This window comes from Delphinapterus leucas, chromosome 1 (assembly GCF_059928025.1).
Source record: "Delphinapterus leucas isolate spDelLeu-1000000601 "Yukka" chromosome 1, BTC_Dleu_Yukka2, whole genome shotgun sequence".
Lineage (NCBI taxonomy): Eukaryota > Metazoa > Chordata > Mammalia > Artiodactyla > Monodontidae > Delphinapterus > Delphinapterus leucas.
Window position 1 is genome coordinate 7085424 of NC_143129.1, and position 18999 is coordinate 7104422.

General features: G+C 54.7%; 1 protein-coding gene across 4 annotated transcripts in view; it reads right to left on the reverse strand.

The window, feature by feature from the left end:
- The window catches only part of NAV1 (neuron navigator 1), a 212162-nt gene that overhangs the window by 28143 nt on the left and 165020 nt on the right, over positions 1–18999 (reverse strand). For all 4 annotated transcript variants that reach the window (XM_089903958.1, XM_022561983.3, XM_089904002.1 and 1 more), the window contains 7 exons: positions 6314–6452; positions 5571–5868; positions 4177–4870; positions 3254–3697; positions 2589–2630; positions 1828–1976; positions 94–264 (listed from right to left, as the gene is read on the reverse strand). In XM_089903958.1, coding sequence (XP_089760084.1) covers positions 94–264; positions 1828–1976; positions 2589–2630; positions 3254–3697; positions 4177–4870; positions 5571–5868; positions 6314–6452 — 1937 coding nt within the window. The remainder of the gene's footprint in view (positions 1–93; positions 265–1827; positions 1977–2588; positions 2631–3253; positions 3698–4176; positions 4871–5570; positions 5869–6313; positions 6453–18999) is intronic.

Here is an 18999-nt window from a genome sequence, read left to right on the forward strand (position 1 = left end):
GTGAGGCAGACATGTGCGCAGTGGCGGCAGCGGTGCGCGAGGGGACCCAGCAGAGCTGGGATGAGCGTGAACCGCGCTGGCATGAAGTCTCACCGTCGTCCGTGGGGTCTCGGAAGGATCCTGACCGGATCATCCCCTTGGGTCTCTCGGCCAGGGACAGGGTGCTCCCCATTTGGGAGCCGCTGTACAGCGCGAAGGCCGCCTCGTGGGTGGGGATGCTGTTGGAGCGGGTGATTCTTGGCGTGGTGGCCGCAGTGGGACTCACTGGAAGGACAGAGGGGGGGACAGGAGAGGGAGGGGAGGGCGGGAGAAGAGGCAGGGGCATCAGCTTTGGGTCCCGGGGGCGGGGCGCCAGGAGCAGAGGCGGATGGAGGGGCAGAGAGGAGGCCGGCGGGCGGCGGGTGTGCAGGCGGCCGTGCCTGGGAGAGCAAAGCCCTACGAGGAGGACCCTGCGTCTGAGCCAGGGGCGAAGAGCGAGGCCTGTTTGAACGCCCTTCCCTCGGGCCTGTCTGCCCGGAGAGGTTGCTTTCGAAGGTCAGGCTGGGGGCCTGGCAGCTTTTCTGAAACCTTCGCATTACTTGGATGTGCCGATGAAAACGGGGTGTCGTGTTTCTCTAACACAACTGGCTGCCGGGGAGGCCTGAGAGTTCAGAGCAAGGCTCAGATCCGAGTGACGAAGAGAACCAGCGAGAGGCAGGGCTCAGGCTGTGGGGCGCACGGCCGGGCACCACGGAGGGGAGCGGCACTCCCCAGAAACACGGCCGGTGCCCAGCATGACCCTGGCTGGAAGGCCAGCGCCGGTGAGCGTGTCCAGGAGGCTGTGCAGCCCTGCTGGCCCGCAGCCCCGCCCCCTCGGCCCCTGCCTCTCGGCGTGCATGCTTGGGAAGGGGGGGGGTGCTCCTTGGACACTCCGTGGACGTCCAGTCTCCGGGAAGACCCGAGAAGAAGATAACCCCACCTCTCCCGGGGCCCTTCGGCGTGTGTGAGGTGACGATCGTGGCTTGGCCCGGCCCCTCATCCCCCTGTGTGGTCTCCATGGAGACGGACAGCAAGCTGGCCCCGCCCTCGTTTTAATGGCTCTCAGGGACCAGATGACCTTCCCTTCAGCATCGCGCCCTTCTCTAGCAAGATGACCCCGACTCCTAGTTTCCTCAGATTCCCCAGTCGTCCCACAGGCGTGTCACAGGTCTGCAGGTTTTGCTTACTGCCTTCCTTCGCTCCGCTGAAAGAGGCAGTGGATTTGGAGACGCAGGAAGGAAGCAACAGGCCAGCCCGGGCACTGTCCTCAAGGGCCCCCGGCACTCGGCGCCCCAGGAAGCAGGGCCGTGAGCCCCGGCCTTCGCCCCTCCAGTCTCTGAAGCAGAGTCGCCTCCTCCTCACAAGCTTCCCCTTCTCCTCAGACACCAAGAAAGGAGAGGCCAGCACGCGTCTCCCTCAGCCCTGGCTCTAGGATCGGACGGTCCCGGCTCTGGGGCAGACCCACCGCTGCACTCGACCGCTCACCCCCTGCCTCCCCAGCTGCCCAACGCTGTATCGGGCGCTGGGTGCGGCGGCTCCCTTCTGGCTGCACCGGGTTTTGCTCTGGGCCTCCCTTACGGCTCTTCCACGCCAACAGGCAGACTCTCTGATGCTGCAAGGACCCCACAGCCTGGGCCCAGGGGCCACGTCTCAGGTCAGGGTCTGGCGCACTCGGCCGTGCGTCTCACGATGGATGCATGAACTGAGACCCGTGAGCCGGCCGCCACGGCACGAACCAAGTATGGGGTGAAACCCAAGGCCCCGCTGCCCTGCCTGCCCCCCGGCACGGCGGTGACTGCGGACACTGACCTATGGTGGTGAGCTGGCCCTTGGCGCTCAGGGACATGGACAGCGCAGGGGGCGACGGCAGCTCTGGCTGGTCGTCGGACTCGGGCGGCCCCCCGATGCTGTGGGAGTGTCGCCACTCCTTGGCCTCCTCCTGGGGCTGCAGCTGGTACCTGCGGGCGGCAGCCGACAGCTCGGTCTGGGCTTCTACCACCTGACCTCAGAGGTGAGCTCCAAAAGCAGGACGAGGAGGTGGGAGCCGTCGGGGCTGACTACGGGGGGTGCGGAGGGAAGCAGCATCCTCCCGGACCTCAGGAGGGGCGGAAGGGCTGGGGACGCCCCTGCGGGGCTGCCCGAGCTAGGCCGAGATGACGGAGGCCCGGGACAGAGCTCGGCGTTCGAACCTCCCAGCAGCAGGAATCACCGGACTGCAGGACCTACTGCCCACCTGAGTTACCAGAGGTGGCCCGCTCTCCCTCAGGTTTGGGGGGGGGGGTGTTCTGGCAGGACTGGGGCAGACAGCACAGGCTGGAGCAGGGAAGTGCATGAGTCCCATGTGCAAGCCTGTCTCTCCTCTGTCACCAGAGCCCCAGCTACAAGGTGACGCACACACAACAGTGAGCCTGAGTGGGCGCCCGGGAGGATGTATGGGAACCAGGTACACGTGACCGGCCGAAAGGGGCACCGCATGCGTGACTGGAGCCTGGGACGGGGCGAGTTACGTTTCTTCATACAGACCAGGAGCCCCAGGTATAGGAAAGAAAAACACATGCAAGGGTTATTACCTGAGCCCCTTCTTGGGAAGAGTATTCCGATCCCACTGATTACTGTGGAGGAAACAAAGAGAAGCATGTGCGTCCATCTTAGGAACTAGAGTTTGGGACACCGGCACCCAGGGCATCCGGCTGTGCGTCCCCCGTCTCCATAAACAAAGGGAAGGTCAGCCACAGCCGCCTCTGGGCTCACAATTCGAGAAATTTATCTGAGATGTTTGATGTTTTTCTCTGATTAGCTTCCCACTCCCCCCCCCCCGCCCTCCCCGCCAACCAGGGATTGAACCCGAGCCCTGGGCAGTGAAAGCGTGGAGTCCTAGCCACTGGGCCGCCAGGGAATTCCCTCTGATTCGCTTTTTAAAGATCATACTGCGGTAGATGAAAACCAGGATGTGACATAATGGGGGCGATCTGGGGCCAATGGTTAGGAAGCAGAAGCTTCGGATGGCAGGTTAAACCAGGCACGAGGGCTCGGGGAAGCCACCGAACGTCTGTGTACTGGTTCCTCACGTAGCAGGCGAGAATCAGAATTTAAACACAGAAACGAAATCCTGTTCCGTAAGGGTTGCTGAGAAGCAGAGGAGGTTACGTAATGTGCACACAAATGTTGACAGAGCATCGGTCAAGCAGGCCCGGAGGCAGGGGCGGGCTCAGCGGGCTCGGCCCCGCCCACCCACCTGTCCAGCTGCCCAGTCCTGGGGCTTCCGCTCCAGGTCAGCTCTTCAGCGTCCTCCTCTGCGGGGGCGGCGGGGGGCGCGGGGGCCGCGGGGACAGGGGCGCTGCTGGGGAAGGCGCCAGGCAGGCTCATGGGCATCTGGAGGGACTCCATGCTCCTGTGCAGGCCCGAGAGCTTGGGGTACATGCGGGTCTCTTTGGGGACGCCGAAACTGCTCATGAGCTCCAGGCCCTGGGAGAAGCTGGCGGAGTTGATGTTGAGGATGGGGGCTGGGCTGGGGCTGAAGCAAGAAGGGAGGGGACCCCCGGCGGCTGGGCCCGGAGTGTGCAGATCTGGGACCTTCGGCGCATGGGCGTCAGCGGACGCAGGGAGATCCAGGCTGTTGGAGTTGACCTTGTCCAGATTGGCTAGGGAGGGTGGCTTGACAAAGCTCTTAGCCGTGGCCCTGAGAGAAGTGACGATAAAACAGGACATTCAGGATCACGCAGTTAGAGAAACAACAGGCAGGTGGGATCTCAGCCAAATCCTGGTCCTGTTTCCTCACTTTTGGGCTCTTTGCAAAGCACAGGGGGCTTCTCTCAATGCCATTGGAAAATACGGGGGAGGAAATCTGACCTGGGCACCATCCAGTCCTAACGAGGGGGCAGCACATGCACAAGGGAGACAAGGGTGGGTTTACGCACAAATGGACGTGTGTGTGTGAGAAAATAAAACAGCAAAACCACCCAGGCAAGAGCTCGGAGAGGCTCAGAGCACATCGGGGGGCACCGAGAACAGCTCCGAAAGACGGAAGAGGCACCCGGCACCCGGGGAACAGGGGGGAGGCCCAGGGGCAGCAGGGAACCGTCCCCCCCGTCTAAGGAGCGCCAGGACCCTGGGAGGATGCTGGGAGGGCAGACAGGAGGAAGCGTCCAGCCTGGGTACCTGAGGGGGGTTGGCGGCAGCTCTGCCAACTTGGGGGCCGGGGGGTGGCTCGCTTGGCCCTTGGGCGTGCTCTCCGGGGAGCCCATGCTCTTCAGGGACACGCTGTCTGGGTCCAGGGCCACGGCCTTGGCCTTGGCCTTCTCCTTCTCCCGGTCCGTCTGGTTGACGGGGGCTGGGGTGGCCCGCCCGCCAGCCCCCTTGGAGGGCTCCTTCAGCCTGGAGGGCGTCAGGCTGCCCTGCCTGGTGCTGAGGAGGCTGGGGTCGATGCTGCTGCTCACGGGCCGGGGGCCGGCCCGCCCGCTGGTCACGCTCATGGAGCTGGACTTGGCCGGTCGGGGCAGGCTGCGGTACTGGATGTTGGAACGGGCGCCCGGAGCCAGGAAGCCGGGCTCTGCGCCGTTGGGCACGTCCAGGCTGGTCTTGCGTCCGTTCGCCGGCTTGACGGGGATGCCCGAGGTCTTCTGGGCCTTGCTGAGCGTGGCCGAGCCCCCGGCCTGCACGACGGTGGCCGTGCCTGTGGCGGGAGGGGGCTTCTTGTAGCCGAAGGACCCCGACGTGGATGGGCGCGCGATGCCCGAGGGAGGCTTCTTGGCGTCACCCAGGCGGTCGCGGCCGGCGTCCGAGGAGGAGCGCTGCAGGCCGGCGCTCTTCACCGCCAGCTTGCCCTTGTCGGTGGCCTTGCCCTCGGGTTTGCCTGCGGAGGGCGGGCAGGGGTCAGCGCTGAGACCACCGTCTCTGGCCGCAGGAGGAGGGGCGCCGCGGGCGGGCGAGCGGGAGCCCCGCAGGCTGAGGACCCTTCTCGCCAGAGGGATTGTTGTTTTCCGCCCCCAGGGTAGGGTGTCCCATTTTGGTTGAAACGGCAGAGGCGATCACAAAGATGATCAAGAAGGAATGACGTCTAACACTGGTCCAGGGAGGGAAGGTGGGGGAAGCAAAGGGACGGGACTCAGCTGTGTCTGCCGGTGGTTAGGGACTAGAGGGGGCCTGACGGAGGCCGCGGGTCACCACGGAGCCACTCTGGGAGCGGCATGATTCTGACAGTGTGCCAGGACCTCCCTGGGATGGCAACCAAGCCCCCAGGAAGACAAGTGCATCACCCGCGTGTCCCAGGAGAGGAGACGGAACCACTGGACGGTGTGAGGCAGGTCAGGCCAGGCTCCCCCCTCCTCTACACCTGGGCCTAGGCTTTAAGCACGTGGCATTTGTATGCCCACATCTGCACGACGGACATCGTACTGCCCGTCTTCCCTGACTCGGGATGGCCTGGAGGCTAGGGTGGGCAGCACGTGGAAGCAGCGTGCGGGCTGGCCGTCTCCCAAGGATTAACGGCTGTGAGGAAGCCAGGGAAGCAGGACTTGGCCCTGGGCCCCCCGGTCCCTCGTCACTCGGCTCACCTGCGACCTTGAGGGCGCTCTGGGCCGTGTGAGTGATGGGGGAGGTGACGGCCACCGGCGGGGTCTTGCCCTTCTTCAGGGACCCGGGGTGCCCCAGGGTGACGGGCTTCTTCAGTTCCCCAACCTTGGATGGGTCGTCGCAGCTCTCGGGCCGCTCCCGCCGCCACTTGGCCGCCCCAGGCTCCATCTTCAGGCTGCCGCTGTCGTACTCCAGTTTTCTGGGGGCCTTTTCCTCCGACTCACTGAACCAGTTCAGCGCGCTCTCTGCCAGCGAGCGCTTCTCGGAGTCCGTGCGCAGCTGGAGACGAGAGAAGGCAGAGTGGACGCTCAGGTGGGGAAGGGGGAACTGGGTGGAGAGAGGGACTTTGGCTGCCGGGTGGCCCGACTCTTCCAGAGCAGACAGTGAACCAGCCTTCCGCCCGCACCTCCAGGCTGCCGGAGGACAGCACACAGATCCCGGGCTTCTCTTCCTCTCCAGGTGGGACAGCACTTACGGGCATCCCTCCGAACTGGTGTGGGCGCTCGATAGAGGCCCGCCCGCCAGGACAGCAGCTCACGCCTTAGGTGACTGCCCGGCAGCTAGGGATTTCTTTCCACCAGCTCAAGAAGGACTTGGCCAAGGGCACGTGGGAACCAATCCCACGGAGCAGGTGAGCGACGTGCCACCGTGCGCACAGGCACGGCCCGGTCTGCCCCGTGGTTCTCTTGCAGAAGGCGGCCTAGGCATCCGTACTCGCACGTACCACTATAGTCGAGTTCCTGCGAGATGCCGTCGGCGTGGTGGGCAGGGAGTTGAGTGAGGAGCTGGCGTTGAACTCTTCCGAGCTGAGGTTGTCAGAGGCATCACTGAGCCCGCTGCTGATGGAGCTGCTCTCATCCCAGCTGCGAGACAGGAGAGAAAGGTTAGCAGTCAAGACAGAAGCCACGGCGAGAAATAAAGTTCCCATAATGAGAGCAGGATGGCTGTACTCCAGCATACAGACCGGCCAGAAGGGGAAAAGCGTGGGGGTTAGTCCTGGGTTTGCCAGCAACGCAAAGAGTGATTTAAACTTCCTCGTAACTTGGTGATGTCCTTTCATAAAAGGAAGGGACTACACAGGGAGCTCTACTCAACACCCTGTAATAGCCTATGTGGGAAAAGAATAGGAAAAAGAAAAGATATACGTGTTAGACATACACTGAATCAAGTTGCCTTACAGCTAAAACAAGAAACAACACTGTAAATCCACTATACTCCAACATATAATAAATATTAAATTTAAATTAAAAGAAAAAGAAGGGACTAGCTTTATCTGGTCAAGGAAGACGTTATATCTCCTTAACAGAAAGGTGTATTATAGAGACGAGGTAATTCTTGGATGGACCTAATCACACAAACCCATTTCCCGTCCCTATAAATAGCCTCCATTCTTAGAATTACTGTATCTTTATTTCTAGGTGTGTTCTCTAGGTATTTCCCCTCCCTTTTCTGAATTTTTCCACACCTGATAACCAGGGCCGGAAAAAGACTGATCTTTTCTAGAGCCGCTTAGACCTGCCACTTCTCACTGCCCCCCTCTTTATCGGGTTCACCCCATCCTGGGACCGGGTCCCGTTGCTTAAGAGCGTGTACCACTCTTCTGGTAAGTGAACCCACTTCAGGTGCCGTGGCCAAGCAGAGGGGCCAAACGTGTGCTGAATGGTTTCATTTCTCTGCCAATTGCTCGGAATATCAGACTTGTGGTGCCTGGGAGAGACTGTCGTTTAAACATCTGTCTGTACGTCTTTATATCGAGAACCCTGGTCCGTATATTCAGAGAGCCTGACACAGCCTCGGTCACTCTCCCACAGTCGCTTGGCTATTGATTTTTCTGTTTGACAAGTTTCACAGTCAGAACGTTTATTCTTAACATCTGAACGAAATGCCTTCTCCTCCACCGTTCATCTCCTCTTGGACCACCCGTGCTTTTGCTATCACAAGTTTCTTTTTGTTCACACGTTATTTTCAAAGCTCAACTTCCATCCCCTACAACTGCTTTTCAAAGGTCCCATTGCCCAAGCCTTTCCCCATATCTATCTCTTCCTTCTGGACACTAAAAAGTTCTTCAGAAATTCCGTGTTCAGTTTTAGAGCCTCAAACTGAACACGGGACTTTAGTAAGACGTTAGTAATTCCGTGGGAATTATCTCTAAACCCTCCCATCCGCGTCCACAGTGAGTTTGCTCGTCAGCTTCACGTGTGTGCTGAAGTGGCTTAAGATGTTTTCCGTGAATTAGCTGGTATCTGGGAAACGTCTCCCTTTAGATTTATTTTGAGTTTCGTATCATGGAACAAAAATCAGACACACAAGTCATCTAAGTGCTTGGCCCAGATTTCAGCTGGCCTCCGTCTGATTTATTTGCTGGGAATAGGAAAGTGGGTGGTTTGGACGTTTGGCTTGTTGCTCTGCAGGGATTAATCCAAATACATTGAGAAAGGGCAAAGAAAGCATGGGGATTAGACCACACTACAGACTGAGCTAGACGTTATTACTGTGAAATATGGCCATTATTAAATGACAATCCACCTCTTCTCCCCCAACTTGTGACATATATTAAATCTCACATTTGTCCTGGGCTAAAATAACACCTCCCCCCAACCCCATACTGTAGAGAACACATACTGAGCAGGAAAGATCAGTTCTGGTTTTACGATCCTATCATCCTATCAGCTCTCCTGGGTCAAGACAAGATCTCTGACAAACAATTGCCAGCGGGTCAAATACACAAGAAGCCTGTCCTTGCGCAGAGATTAATTACGGGTAATCGAGGCCTTGGGGCAGAGAAAACGCCTATGGACAAGAGGACTTTGCAGTCCACCAACCCCGAAGAAACCCTTCCTTTGCTCTGCATTGACGGAGAGAGGGGTGTTTATCTTCTCAGAGACTCAGTTCCTCCTGGCCCCAAAGACCTCCCCTCCCAAATCACAGACTTTCTCCTGTAGTAAGAAAGTTCCAGCCTAATTACTGGGCAAGGTTGACTACAGGATTTGAAGGTTTCCTTCAATTTTTCCACGGACTGGGGGCAGGGCGGGGGCATGGCTCAGGAAGTAATGCGAGCCATGGGGAGTCATGGGGAGCGGCAGGTGAAGCTTTGGCTCGCTCACCTCCTGCTGTGCGGCCGGCTTCCTAACAATACCGGTCCTTGGCCCCAGGGGTTGGGGACCCCTGACCTAGAGAAATTCCTTTGCAGGTCCTGAAGAGAAGGAAAACTCTGTCGTCATGACTGAAGGGTTAAGCATGTCCATTGGAGGGAGCATATTTTCTTTCTTAAAAGAAAAATTACACAAGTAATATAGGCTCTAGTCAAGACTCAAACATTATGTAAAAATATAAAGGGAAAAAGGAAAAACGCCCCTTTTCTGCCCTCCCACTTTGACTTCTAGGGTAACCACGGGTAATGGTTTTTGTGCTTCCTTCAGAGCACCCCCATGCGGCCCCCTGTCCGCAGCTGTCTGCCCTCTGCATCGGGGACCACACCCCACCCTCTGGAGGCTCTTAAGTTGGAACCTCAGGCCTCCTCTGTGTTGGTTTACATTCTTGTTTTAGTGAACTACCTCTTCCAGTAGGCTCCTGGAGAAGGGTGCTTGGGAAGCAAACTTTATAAGATCTGACACCTTATAAAATGTCATTATGCTATTTTACGTGGGAGATTTTGGCCAGGCATTGAATCCTTTCAGAATGCAAAAGCATTGCTCCATTGCCTAGCCTCTACTGTTGCCATTCTGATTCCATGTCCCTAGAATGTGACCTGTTTCTTTGTTTCCTTTCTGGAAACGTTTAGCATCTTCCCGGGTGTTATAAAGTATCATTAATGACTCTATTTTTTGGGCAGTGGCCTCAATTTTATCTTCCATTGCCTCCATTTCTGCTACCATTTTTCATTTCCAAGGGTACCTTTGAAAACACCACATCGGTCTTTCTCTCAAGGACACAACCTCTTCTTTTAACTCTCAGAGACATTCATTCACTCATTCATTCGGAGGGGCAGGTTTACAATCTCTTTGCCTCGTTTCTAGCTCCAAGTTGCTTTTTTCTGTTTGTACTGGGAGACTTCTATGTTACCCACCTTCTCGCATCTCTGACGACCCTTGGCTGTTTGCTCATCTGTAAGACTGGGACCCTCATCATAAATTCTTTGGAAGCTCTGTGTGCACGGGTAGGACTTGTCAGCGATGGCGTCAGTATAGGGAGATGCAATGGGACTGATTCATGTAAGTTTCTTCTCTGGGGCTGCTCAGATTTCCTAGAGATCAATCTCCCACCCTCCTGCCTGGAGGGAATGAGACCTGTGTTCTGAGAGCTGAGCTGGGGAAGGTCCTGGGGGTCTCAACATTCAATATGCGAAGTTTCACTCAATACTGGCTCAAAATCTAAGCCTTCACTGTGCCAGGAGCCCACGAGTGCAGAGACCCCTGTTCTATTCTCTCCAGAGTTTCCAGCCTTCTGTCGACTAGGGGAACGGCCGTAGCCTTCCTAGGAGGAGGGGATCTGAGAGTCTGAGGGTTTCTTACATAAATTTCCAACCAGTCCTCCTGTTTTTAGTTTCACCTCTTCCCCCTCTAAAGGTACTTGATGTCACCAAGTCAGCAAGCTTTTTAAGGGTCCTGGGATACAAACAGAGGTGCTGCACAGTTGTCCCCACTGTGGGCTTAGGACTTGCCTTCGAGCTGATAAAGCAGTTCACACCTGCCATTCTGATTCCAGCTTCCCCGGATGCAGCTCCTGTCTCTCCCTCTAGTCTTTGTCCTTGTGGCTTTATGATTAAAACAAAATCCCAGGGCTTCTCTGGTGGCGCAGTGGTTGAGAGTCCGCCTGCCGATGCAGGGGACACGGGTTCGTGCCCCGGTCCGGGAAGATCCCACATGCCGCGGAGCGGCTGGGCCCGTGAGCCATGGCCGCTGAGCCTGCGCGTCCGGAGCCTGTGCTCCGCAACGGGAGAGGCCACAGCAGTGAGAGGCCCGCGTACCGCAAAAAAAACCCCACAAAAAACAAAACAAACAAAACAAAACAAAACAAAAGATCGTTCAGGATTTTCCGTAGCATCTTACGGAAAAACCTGAGTGAACTTCTTGGACAGCCTCATACTGCCGGCTTGTCCATCTTTTCTTCCTTTACGTTTCTCCTGCTTTTGCTCCGGTTCAGAGCCTAACGACCTCTCGGCTGAAGCCCTGTGAAAGGCTTCCATCCCCCCCACTGTCAACAGAGTTTCCCCTCCTTCCAGTACACACTGAGTATCATCAGAAGGCCGACCCAGCATGTCCTCAAACCTTCATTAGCTCCTCGCTGCTGAGACAATCGAATCAAAACTCTACATCCCGCTGTTGCAGACCGTCCGTGAGCCATCGTGAGCGTATAGCGTATGACAGCACGGATAAATGTCGTAGCCAGGCCCTCCGAATTCAAGTCCTGTAAACTCTGCTCGGGGTTAAGCTCGCTGTCAACGTGACAAACGTCTACCGAGCTGACATTTACAGGGTGGTGTCAGCTGTGTGGACACTTGACAATGACTGTCCAGAGCAAAGAGGGGAAAAGATGTAAATGAAACATAAAATCGGAAGCGCAGACCAGAGACACGAGAGGACTCAGCGTAAGGGGTGACTAAGTTCTCGGACCAAATTCGGAAATACGGCCCCGCCGTGTAGGCCGCGGATCAGCACGATGCTCAGCCCAAGTCTCTGCTCCTAATTCCTCGTCCCCTCGGATTCCGCCTTGGTGGCCGGCGGGCTCACTTCACGTCTCTTCAGAAGCACAGGCCTGCAGCGAGGAGCCGCTCTCCTCACCACTGTGCGATGATCTGTGTCTGCGGAAGATTCTGGAGCCCTGGCATCATCACGGCACTTGACAGGGATGCGCATAGACCCGACCTGCCTCCATGGGCTTCCCCCCAGCTCTGCACTTTGAAATCAAGGCCCACACCAAACAGCCGGTATTCTGCGAGGCTTTCCGTGATCCTCCTTGTCAGGAGAAATCGCATCCTCTTTTATGTCCTCTTAAACTCATCTCTGGCTCCATTAGAGCATTCTGCCTTTAAGTAGTTATGTCCGTGCATCCCTCTGCTGAACTACCTCTCCCTGAGGGGTAGGACTGTGCCCCTCATACAGTGTCTGTGCACGGCGGGCAGACTTGAGTTCCTGGCTTGTGAAAGCAGGGATGCGCAAACTCAGAGAAGGGGTTACGATCTGGAAATGCTACATGGCTGTTCTCTAAGAATGACTGGTAGTTTATTTCCAAAGAATCCTCACTTCAGTGGGAATTGATAAACTTTCTCTTTGTAGAACTTTTAGATCTCTGCTTAAATTCTCCGTCTATTCAAGAATGTAATCCACCTTTTCTACCAGATCCTTAAAAATACCTATTAGAAATATTTGACAGGGACTTCCCTAGTGGTCCAGTGGTAAAGAATCCGCCTTACAATGCAGGGGACGCAGGTTCGATCCCTGGTCAGGGAACTAAGATCCCACGTGCCGCGGGCAACTAAGCCCGTGCGCCACAGCCACTGAGCTCGTGCCCCACAGCTAGAGCCCACGTGCTGCAAACTACAGAGCCCATGCACCCTGGAGCCTGTGCACCACAACTAGAGAAGAGAAAAAAAAAAAAAACCCTGCATGCCACAACTAGAGAGAAGCCCGCAACCAAGACCCGATGCAGCCAAAAATAAATAAATAAATCTTAAAAAAAAATACATTTGACAATCCTTGTCTGCTAATCCCAACAACAGAGTCATCTGTGGGTCTGCTTCTATTGACTATTTTTCTGCCAGTGATATTTTCCCATTTCTTCACAGGTCTCATAACTGCTTATTATATGCCGTGCGTTAAGTGGATGGCAACATGCACACCTAGAAAACGACGTGCCCCTTCCTCTGTCAGGCTGCTAGGCCTGAGGGATGAGTCGGTCTCATCTGCGGTACAGCTAGGTCTGGGTTTTGTTGTCACGTTGGTTAAAGTTGGTTCCAAACGTCTTGGGGGCGGGATCAAGGCTGTCCTTCCTATGGGGCTTGGGACGTGGCCACGGTAAGACCCCGAGATCTCTCCACGCTCTACAGCCCAGCTGCCAGCTTGCAGGGCCACTGAGTTCTCCTAGCTGGTGGTGGCCACCTCCGTGCACTCAGAGAAGGGCCCTGTGCCTTGCAGGGGGTCTCCTCCCTGCTCCTGCCCCGCTCTTGGCTTCCTCTGTGCTGTACTGCTTCCGGCCACTCCGTGAATGCCCCGTGCACCCCAGATGGGGAAGGGGCGTCTGTCCCACCTTTCTGCCCTGCCCTCGGTCATTGGCTCACGTCCACTGTGTGCTCTCAGGGAAGGCCCTGGGGGAAAGAATTAAGGGTGGGTGGGGACGCACTTGCTCTGTGACTAAGTCTCCTTGTAGCCAGTGAGCATGTAGCCGTTGAAAGTTTGTACAAAGTCCAGCTGTTTTCTCCTTATCCTCATGTCTGGCGGGTTAACCCTCTGCCTCCCGTCGGGCCCCTCAGATGAAAGCAGCCGAGCATTCTTTCTCTCCCAGGAAGGGTTCATCCTCTCTGGAATTGAGTTCAGTTAGAATACTATGCATCTTTAGATACTTATTTTTTTTCTTTCCTAAGTTATGTTTGTCACTTCTCCAGCTCCTTCTTGTTGGGTGGGAGTGGCAGTGTGTGGTGACCTTGTACCATTCCTTCAATAAATTTCTGAGCCCTCCGTCTAGGGCTGTAAGCGAGCCAGCTGATCCCTCTGCTGTTCCCTTGCCCACTTCCTAGCACCGGGGTACAGGGGTGCACCCATCTCCTCTGTGGGACGAGAAGAAGGACCGTGGCGGGGGAGGGTAGGCAGCTCAACTGGACGCTCCCTGTGTGTGTGTGCAGGCCCAGGGCAGTGCACAGGATGGGGCGCACTCTCCCCCTGGGAACAGCGCCAGCAGTCGTGTAGCTCTTGGCCGCCCCTCCCAAACGTCTCCCCGCAGAACTCAAGTGGCCAAGGGAGTCAGAGGGCCAAGGGTGTGGGCTAGCGGATGGCAAGGGCGGGCCGGCTCGTGGTGCACAGGAAAATTCCTTAGTTCTCCCCAGCCCAGCACGGTCCTAGGAAGGCAGACCGGAACGCTGAACCGGCATTCCTCTGGTCCAGAACATACGTGCCTGGAGAAGCAGCAAACACATCTCTCTGGTTATTTACCACTTTATGGCTTCTTAAATGCTTTAAGGTTTCAGAGCTCTGAAACCTTATTTTCTCCTCTGAGAAATGTCTGCCATACAATAGGCTGGTTATAAGAGTCGGGCTGTTTGTTTTTTTTTTCTTTTGGAATCATTTTTTACTCCCAGGTAAAGTTTACGGAATTGGGAGCCAGATGGTACAGCGCCAGCAGACGCCGAGGCCTTCCTGCTCTCCATCTTGGTATCACTGCCGTCCGAACGGAAACACGCCCCAGGACAGCAGGAGGCTCTCTGAACACACGGTGGACCCGATTTCCAGAAACTGAATTCCCAGCTGCTCGTAAAAAGAAGCCGGAGTCAGACCTGGGAGGCTTTCGGTGCGCATCGCTGAACCAACGAGGGCGACTCTATCCCATGAAACCTACAAACATCGGGTGGGCCAAGAGTCACCAGCACACGACCCTTGACACGTCCCCCTGGCTGGGGCTGGCAGTCGGCAAGCAGCAGTGAGTCGTGGTGCGTCAGCATAAATCAGGCCCAGGTTGGAGGCGACACACGACAGCCAGGGCGTGGGAGCGCGATGCGCTGGCTCCAGGGCCCCGGGGGCCGGCGCGGCTGCGGCTTAAGACAAAAGGCACATCTTACTAACGCAAGTGCCTTAGGTGATGCCCCCTGGACGGCTCTGCAGCCCCACAACTCAAACTGCTCTACTTCAGGGGACCGGAAAGGAGGACACGGAGTTTGGTCCAGGACCAGCCCGGCGGAACTAAATACGTAAAGAGACTCCAAGTTACTCTGTCCTCTTGGGGCGGCTGCCCGGAGGGCTGGAAGTGGATATCCTGATCCTTGCTCTAGTTTTGAAAACATGCACAGCTTCCCTGAGAGGACAGCACTTAAAGTTAGGATACAGCTTTACCTGCTCACCATCTAGGATGGAAGGTAACGGGCTAGACCACATGACACTGCCAAGTTTGTAGGTAGAAGATGGTTGGCCGGGGCCACTGCCATCTGGTTCAACATCACATGTGTTTCCTTTTGAGTCTGGCCTGGGCTTCAGCACTTGTTTGCTACAGAAGTGCGGTCGTGGGTTCCGAGCTCTTAACAACAGCAAGATGCTGAGTTCTGGGATCAAACGACAGAGGTGACAACCTGCCCTGGCTGAGGCCTAGTTCGGTGCCTCTGAAAACAAGGGAACACATCTTGGACTCCCCTCAATCCAAAGTTCCAAAGAGATCCCACTCTTCACTGTCTTTGATCCTTTCTCCTCCAGGCATTTTCCTGGAGGCGAGCCGCTCGGGTGGCAGCCAGCCCAGGGCCCCTCCAGAGCTCACTCACAGCCACGGCGATGGCTCCTAACAAGGCATCTGGTTGGTGATATGCTCCCTCTCTGGCCCCTTGAGCAAGTGACCCTCCTGCCCCTTTGGTTACCAGGTGGTCACCTCCCAGGTCTGTGCAATATGGCAGCCACTGGCCACGCGCAGATACACACGGAGCACCTGAAATGTAGCCGGTCCGATGACGTGAGACGTGCGGTACAATTTCAGAGACTTCGTACCAGATTCCAAAGACTTAGTGTGACAAAAGAATGCACTATATCTTACTAATAATTTTATATTACATACTTAAATGATGTCTTAGATATATCGGATTAAATAAATCATGTTACTGTAATTAATTCCACCTGTTTCACTTTCTTTAAATGTGTCTACTAGGAAATTTAAAATTATATATGTGACTTGCACCATGTTTCTACTGGAAAGCGCTGTCCTGGAGGAAACTTTTGGTCAATGGAAAGTCAGCCTCGAAGAGCTGGGGTTCATTAGCTGTTACAGTGGTTACAGTTGGTGCATGACCTGAAAAAGCTGTGGTTTGCAGCTAAACGTCAACGGTGCTTCTCTCGATGGCACCAGATGTGGCAGAATTGCTGGGCACATAGACTGAATTATTGGCCACAGTCCTGAGCGTTCAGAAGGTTAAAGAGGATATAAGTGATTCAAAACGGAAGAAAAAGAAGAGAAGATCGTGGAGGAGTCAGGGTGAAACTGAGCAACTGTGTGATGTTCAGTTTTGAAAATGAATCAAGGCCACGTAGAGAGACCGATGTTCTGCTCAGGCACCGGCAAAGCTCTCACCCGCCCACGTGGCCTCAGCTCTCCGGGGCGAGCGCAGCACAGCGCCTGCTTCATTACATGTCTGTGGTTTGGCCGAGGCCACGGCAAGCCAGCCTGGTCTGGCCAACAAGGATGAACTGCACACAGAGAGATTTAGAAGAAGAGCGGGTGGGGCAGAGAAGAAGCCAATGTAAACGTCTTGAGCTAACGGCCTGCCGAGTCTTAAGGGTAACGATCACCAAGCACAAGGAACTCTCAGCACCAGGTAACCAGGGTCTGATAGGAAACTGGAGGACGTGCACGATTAGGGACACTTATTTGGCCCCGTTGATATTTTGACAGTTCAGCTCATTCCTCTACCCCAGTCCCTGTGAACACTGACGGTTTCAGCAACCTGTTAATGACACTTCCTGAACTCCAGTTTGAATCACAGATCTGAGGAATTCTGTTCAACTCTCGAATGCGGAGGCTAACTTTGTGAATGATGACGGCTGGGGACCCTAAAATTCAGATTTAACCTCTACAGACAGGTTACCCGGCACTACCGGCACAGACGAAAAATGAGAGAAAACAGGCACCGCCGTTTAGGAGCCCATCACTCTAGGAGATCTGGTGCACCACCTCCGTGATGAAGTCTTACTCGGACCCAGCAGGGAAGATTACAAAGAGAAGCATCACAAATTCAGAAAGTATTTCCTGGAGATCAAATGCAGCTCAGGTGAAAGCCGAGAAAACTAGACCCTCGATCATCCTACCACATCATGAAACCACCCATTTCCACTGTTGCCCTTGTCTGTTAAGTCACTCAGTGAGGGCCAGAGTTCCCCGTGCCATCTAGACAGGGTCTGGTGTAAATACACACAGGCTGCTATGCCACCGAGAGTGTGGAATGGCTCCTCCTGTGCTTTACTGGGAGGGGACTTCTATCCACTGGGTCCCAGTTGTAGCTCCCCTCACCCCTTCCTTGCCCAGTCAACCACCGTCAACACGGACAGTGTAGCGCACTCTCCTCTCCTAGAAGGTCGACGTGTTTTCAGTGGGGGCAGTGGGATCACGGGCCCGTCCTCAGCAGAACCCCGTTCAGTCAAGCTAAAGCCTGTGTCTGAATCTGAAGAGATGCCATCTCAGCAGCGGCAAAAGAATGACTTAGAATCAGCCTGCTAGCTTGGAGTACTTAATTGTTCTGGAGAACGGGGTGCTCCTGTAGGTGAGCTACAAAATTCTAGGCGTACGTGCAATGTTCTGTTGTCTGCTCATACCTCTGGATTCTCAAATGTCTGTGACCCGGAAAAAAATTTTTTTAAATTATCACCTTGGCTTCTAACACCCTGCTTCAAACATCGCCTTCTTGGTTCTGGAATTTAATCTCTGCCCTAAGGTTAAGACAGTTTCTCACACTTAGACCACCGTTACAGACTGAAATGTGTCCCCCCAAATCCTTATGTTGAAGCCATAACCCCCCGTGATTATATTTGGAGATAGGACCTTTAGGGAGGTAAGTAAGGTTAAATGAGGTCATAGGGGTGGGGCCCTAATCCAATAGGACTGGTGTCCTGAGAAGAGGAGGAGACACCCGAGCTCTTTCTCTCCACGGGAGGACACGGAGAGAAGCCAGAAGACAGGTCTCACCAGGAACTAACGCTGACGGCCCCTGGATCTTGGAATTTTAGCCTCCAGGACTGTGAGAGAATTACTTTCTATTGTTTAAGCCACCCAAGCCTTCGGTATTTGGGTATAAATTAGCTTATTTTTTACTTATACGTTAAAACACTGGACCCTGACCACCTCCATGATTCAGGCAGTTTTCCATTCAGGGATTTACTAACATGAGGTTTTTGATCGTGATACCGTAGGTCATTACAGCTGAAATAAAATACCCAAATCCATCAGCCGGGCTCAGTAGAAGCTATGGATTGAGAAAAGCAAGGAGGCGAGCAGAGTGGAAGGAATGATCATTGCTGCTTTGACTTGGCAGGGGTACGATCCTGGAGAAATGTCATCTTTTTACGATGAAACCAGGCTCTACATGTGCTCCCCTAATGACACGCTACGCAACTATTCAGTCCTGCCAACAGCTTGGCTAGCACTTTGTGGGACAAAATGGATGCAACTGGATTAGAGGAATCAATATATTTTATTGAGATCTTAATGTGGGAAAGGGTAATTGCAGGGTGGTGGGCGAGACAGAGAAGTGAGAAGACAGGGAGTAATGAGAGACCGTTTCCGAGGTGTGGGTTTAAGCTTTGCCGTGTCAGCTGGCAGGGCTCAGCACAGGAAAGCAGAGCAGAAAGTCGAGCTGTTTAACGGGAGTCTCCCTAATGAGGACCAACTGCGGGTGGGTGAGAATGCTGACTCGGCTGGCCCAGGCTTGTTTGAGTTCTCTCCTGTTTCAGAGATCTCCCTTTGCGCCTGCCCCAAGCCTTCCCCCTCCTCTCCTACTTTCACAGGGGCAGGAATGAAAAAAAAAGGCACCTTTCTCTTTTTCAGACGTTTCCAAGTGAGGAAATGTAAATCCTTCACAGAGTCAAAAATAACTGGGAATCTGAAGAAAAGGGAAAATCCTACCGGGATGCCATTCAATTCACCTCGGAAGGATGAGGGGCAGCCCTTGGGGGCAGACTCTGGAATGCTAACCATGCACTGTCCCCACTGCGCTTAACTCCCAGAGTTGAATTCCCTTGCTTTTCTTGGCCTCAATTTCCCCAGGTGTAAATAAGTCATTCCACACCTACGAAGTGAAATGTCTGGGAAGTCGAACATCTGGGAAGATAATTTTGATTCTTAACTTGGGCAAAGCAAATCCTGACAAGAACTAGAAAGTCACAAAATTAAGGTGTCAACTGGTGAAAAGTCATCCTGATTTGAGTTTCCATCAGAAAGAGGCTCTAAGAACAGTCAATAGGGTGCTGTTTGGAACCAACATTCCCTTCTCTTCCTAAACCAACACAGACGTCCCATTCCCGTAGATTTCTGGAAAGGGGCGAAAATGCTGTTTGGTTTAACGTTTCGGAAGATACTTCCTGCTTCCTCCCCACTTCCCACCTACTCTTCCTCAGGGAAGAGTCCCCAATTCCCAAATCCCCGGCTGATGGAAAGGACACGACACAGCAGTGTTTGCACCTTTGCATTTTCTCTAAGCCAATCAGGAATTAAAAGACGACTGACGATACTCTGAAA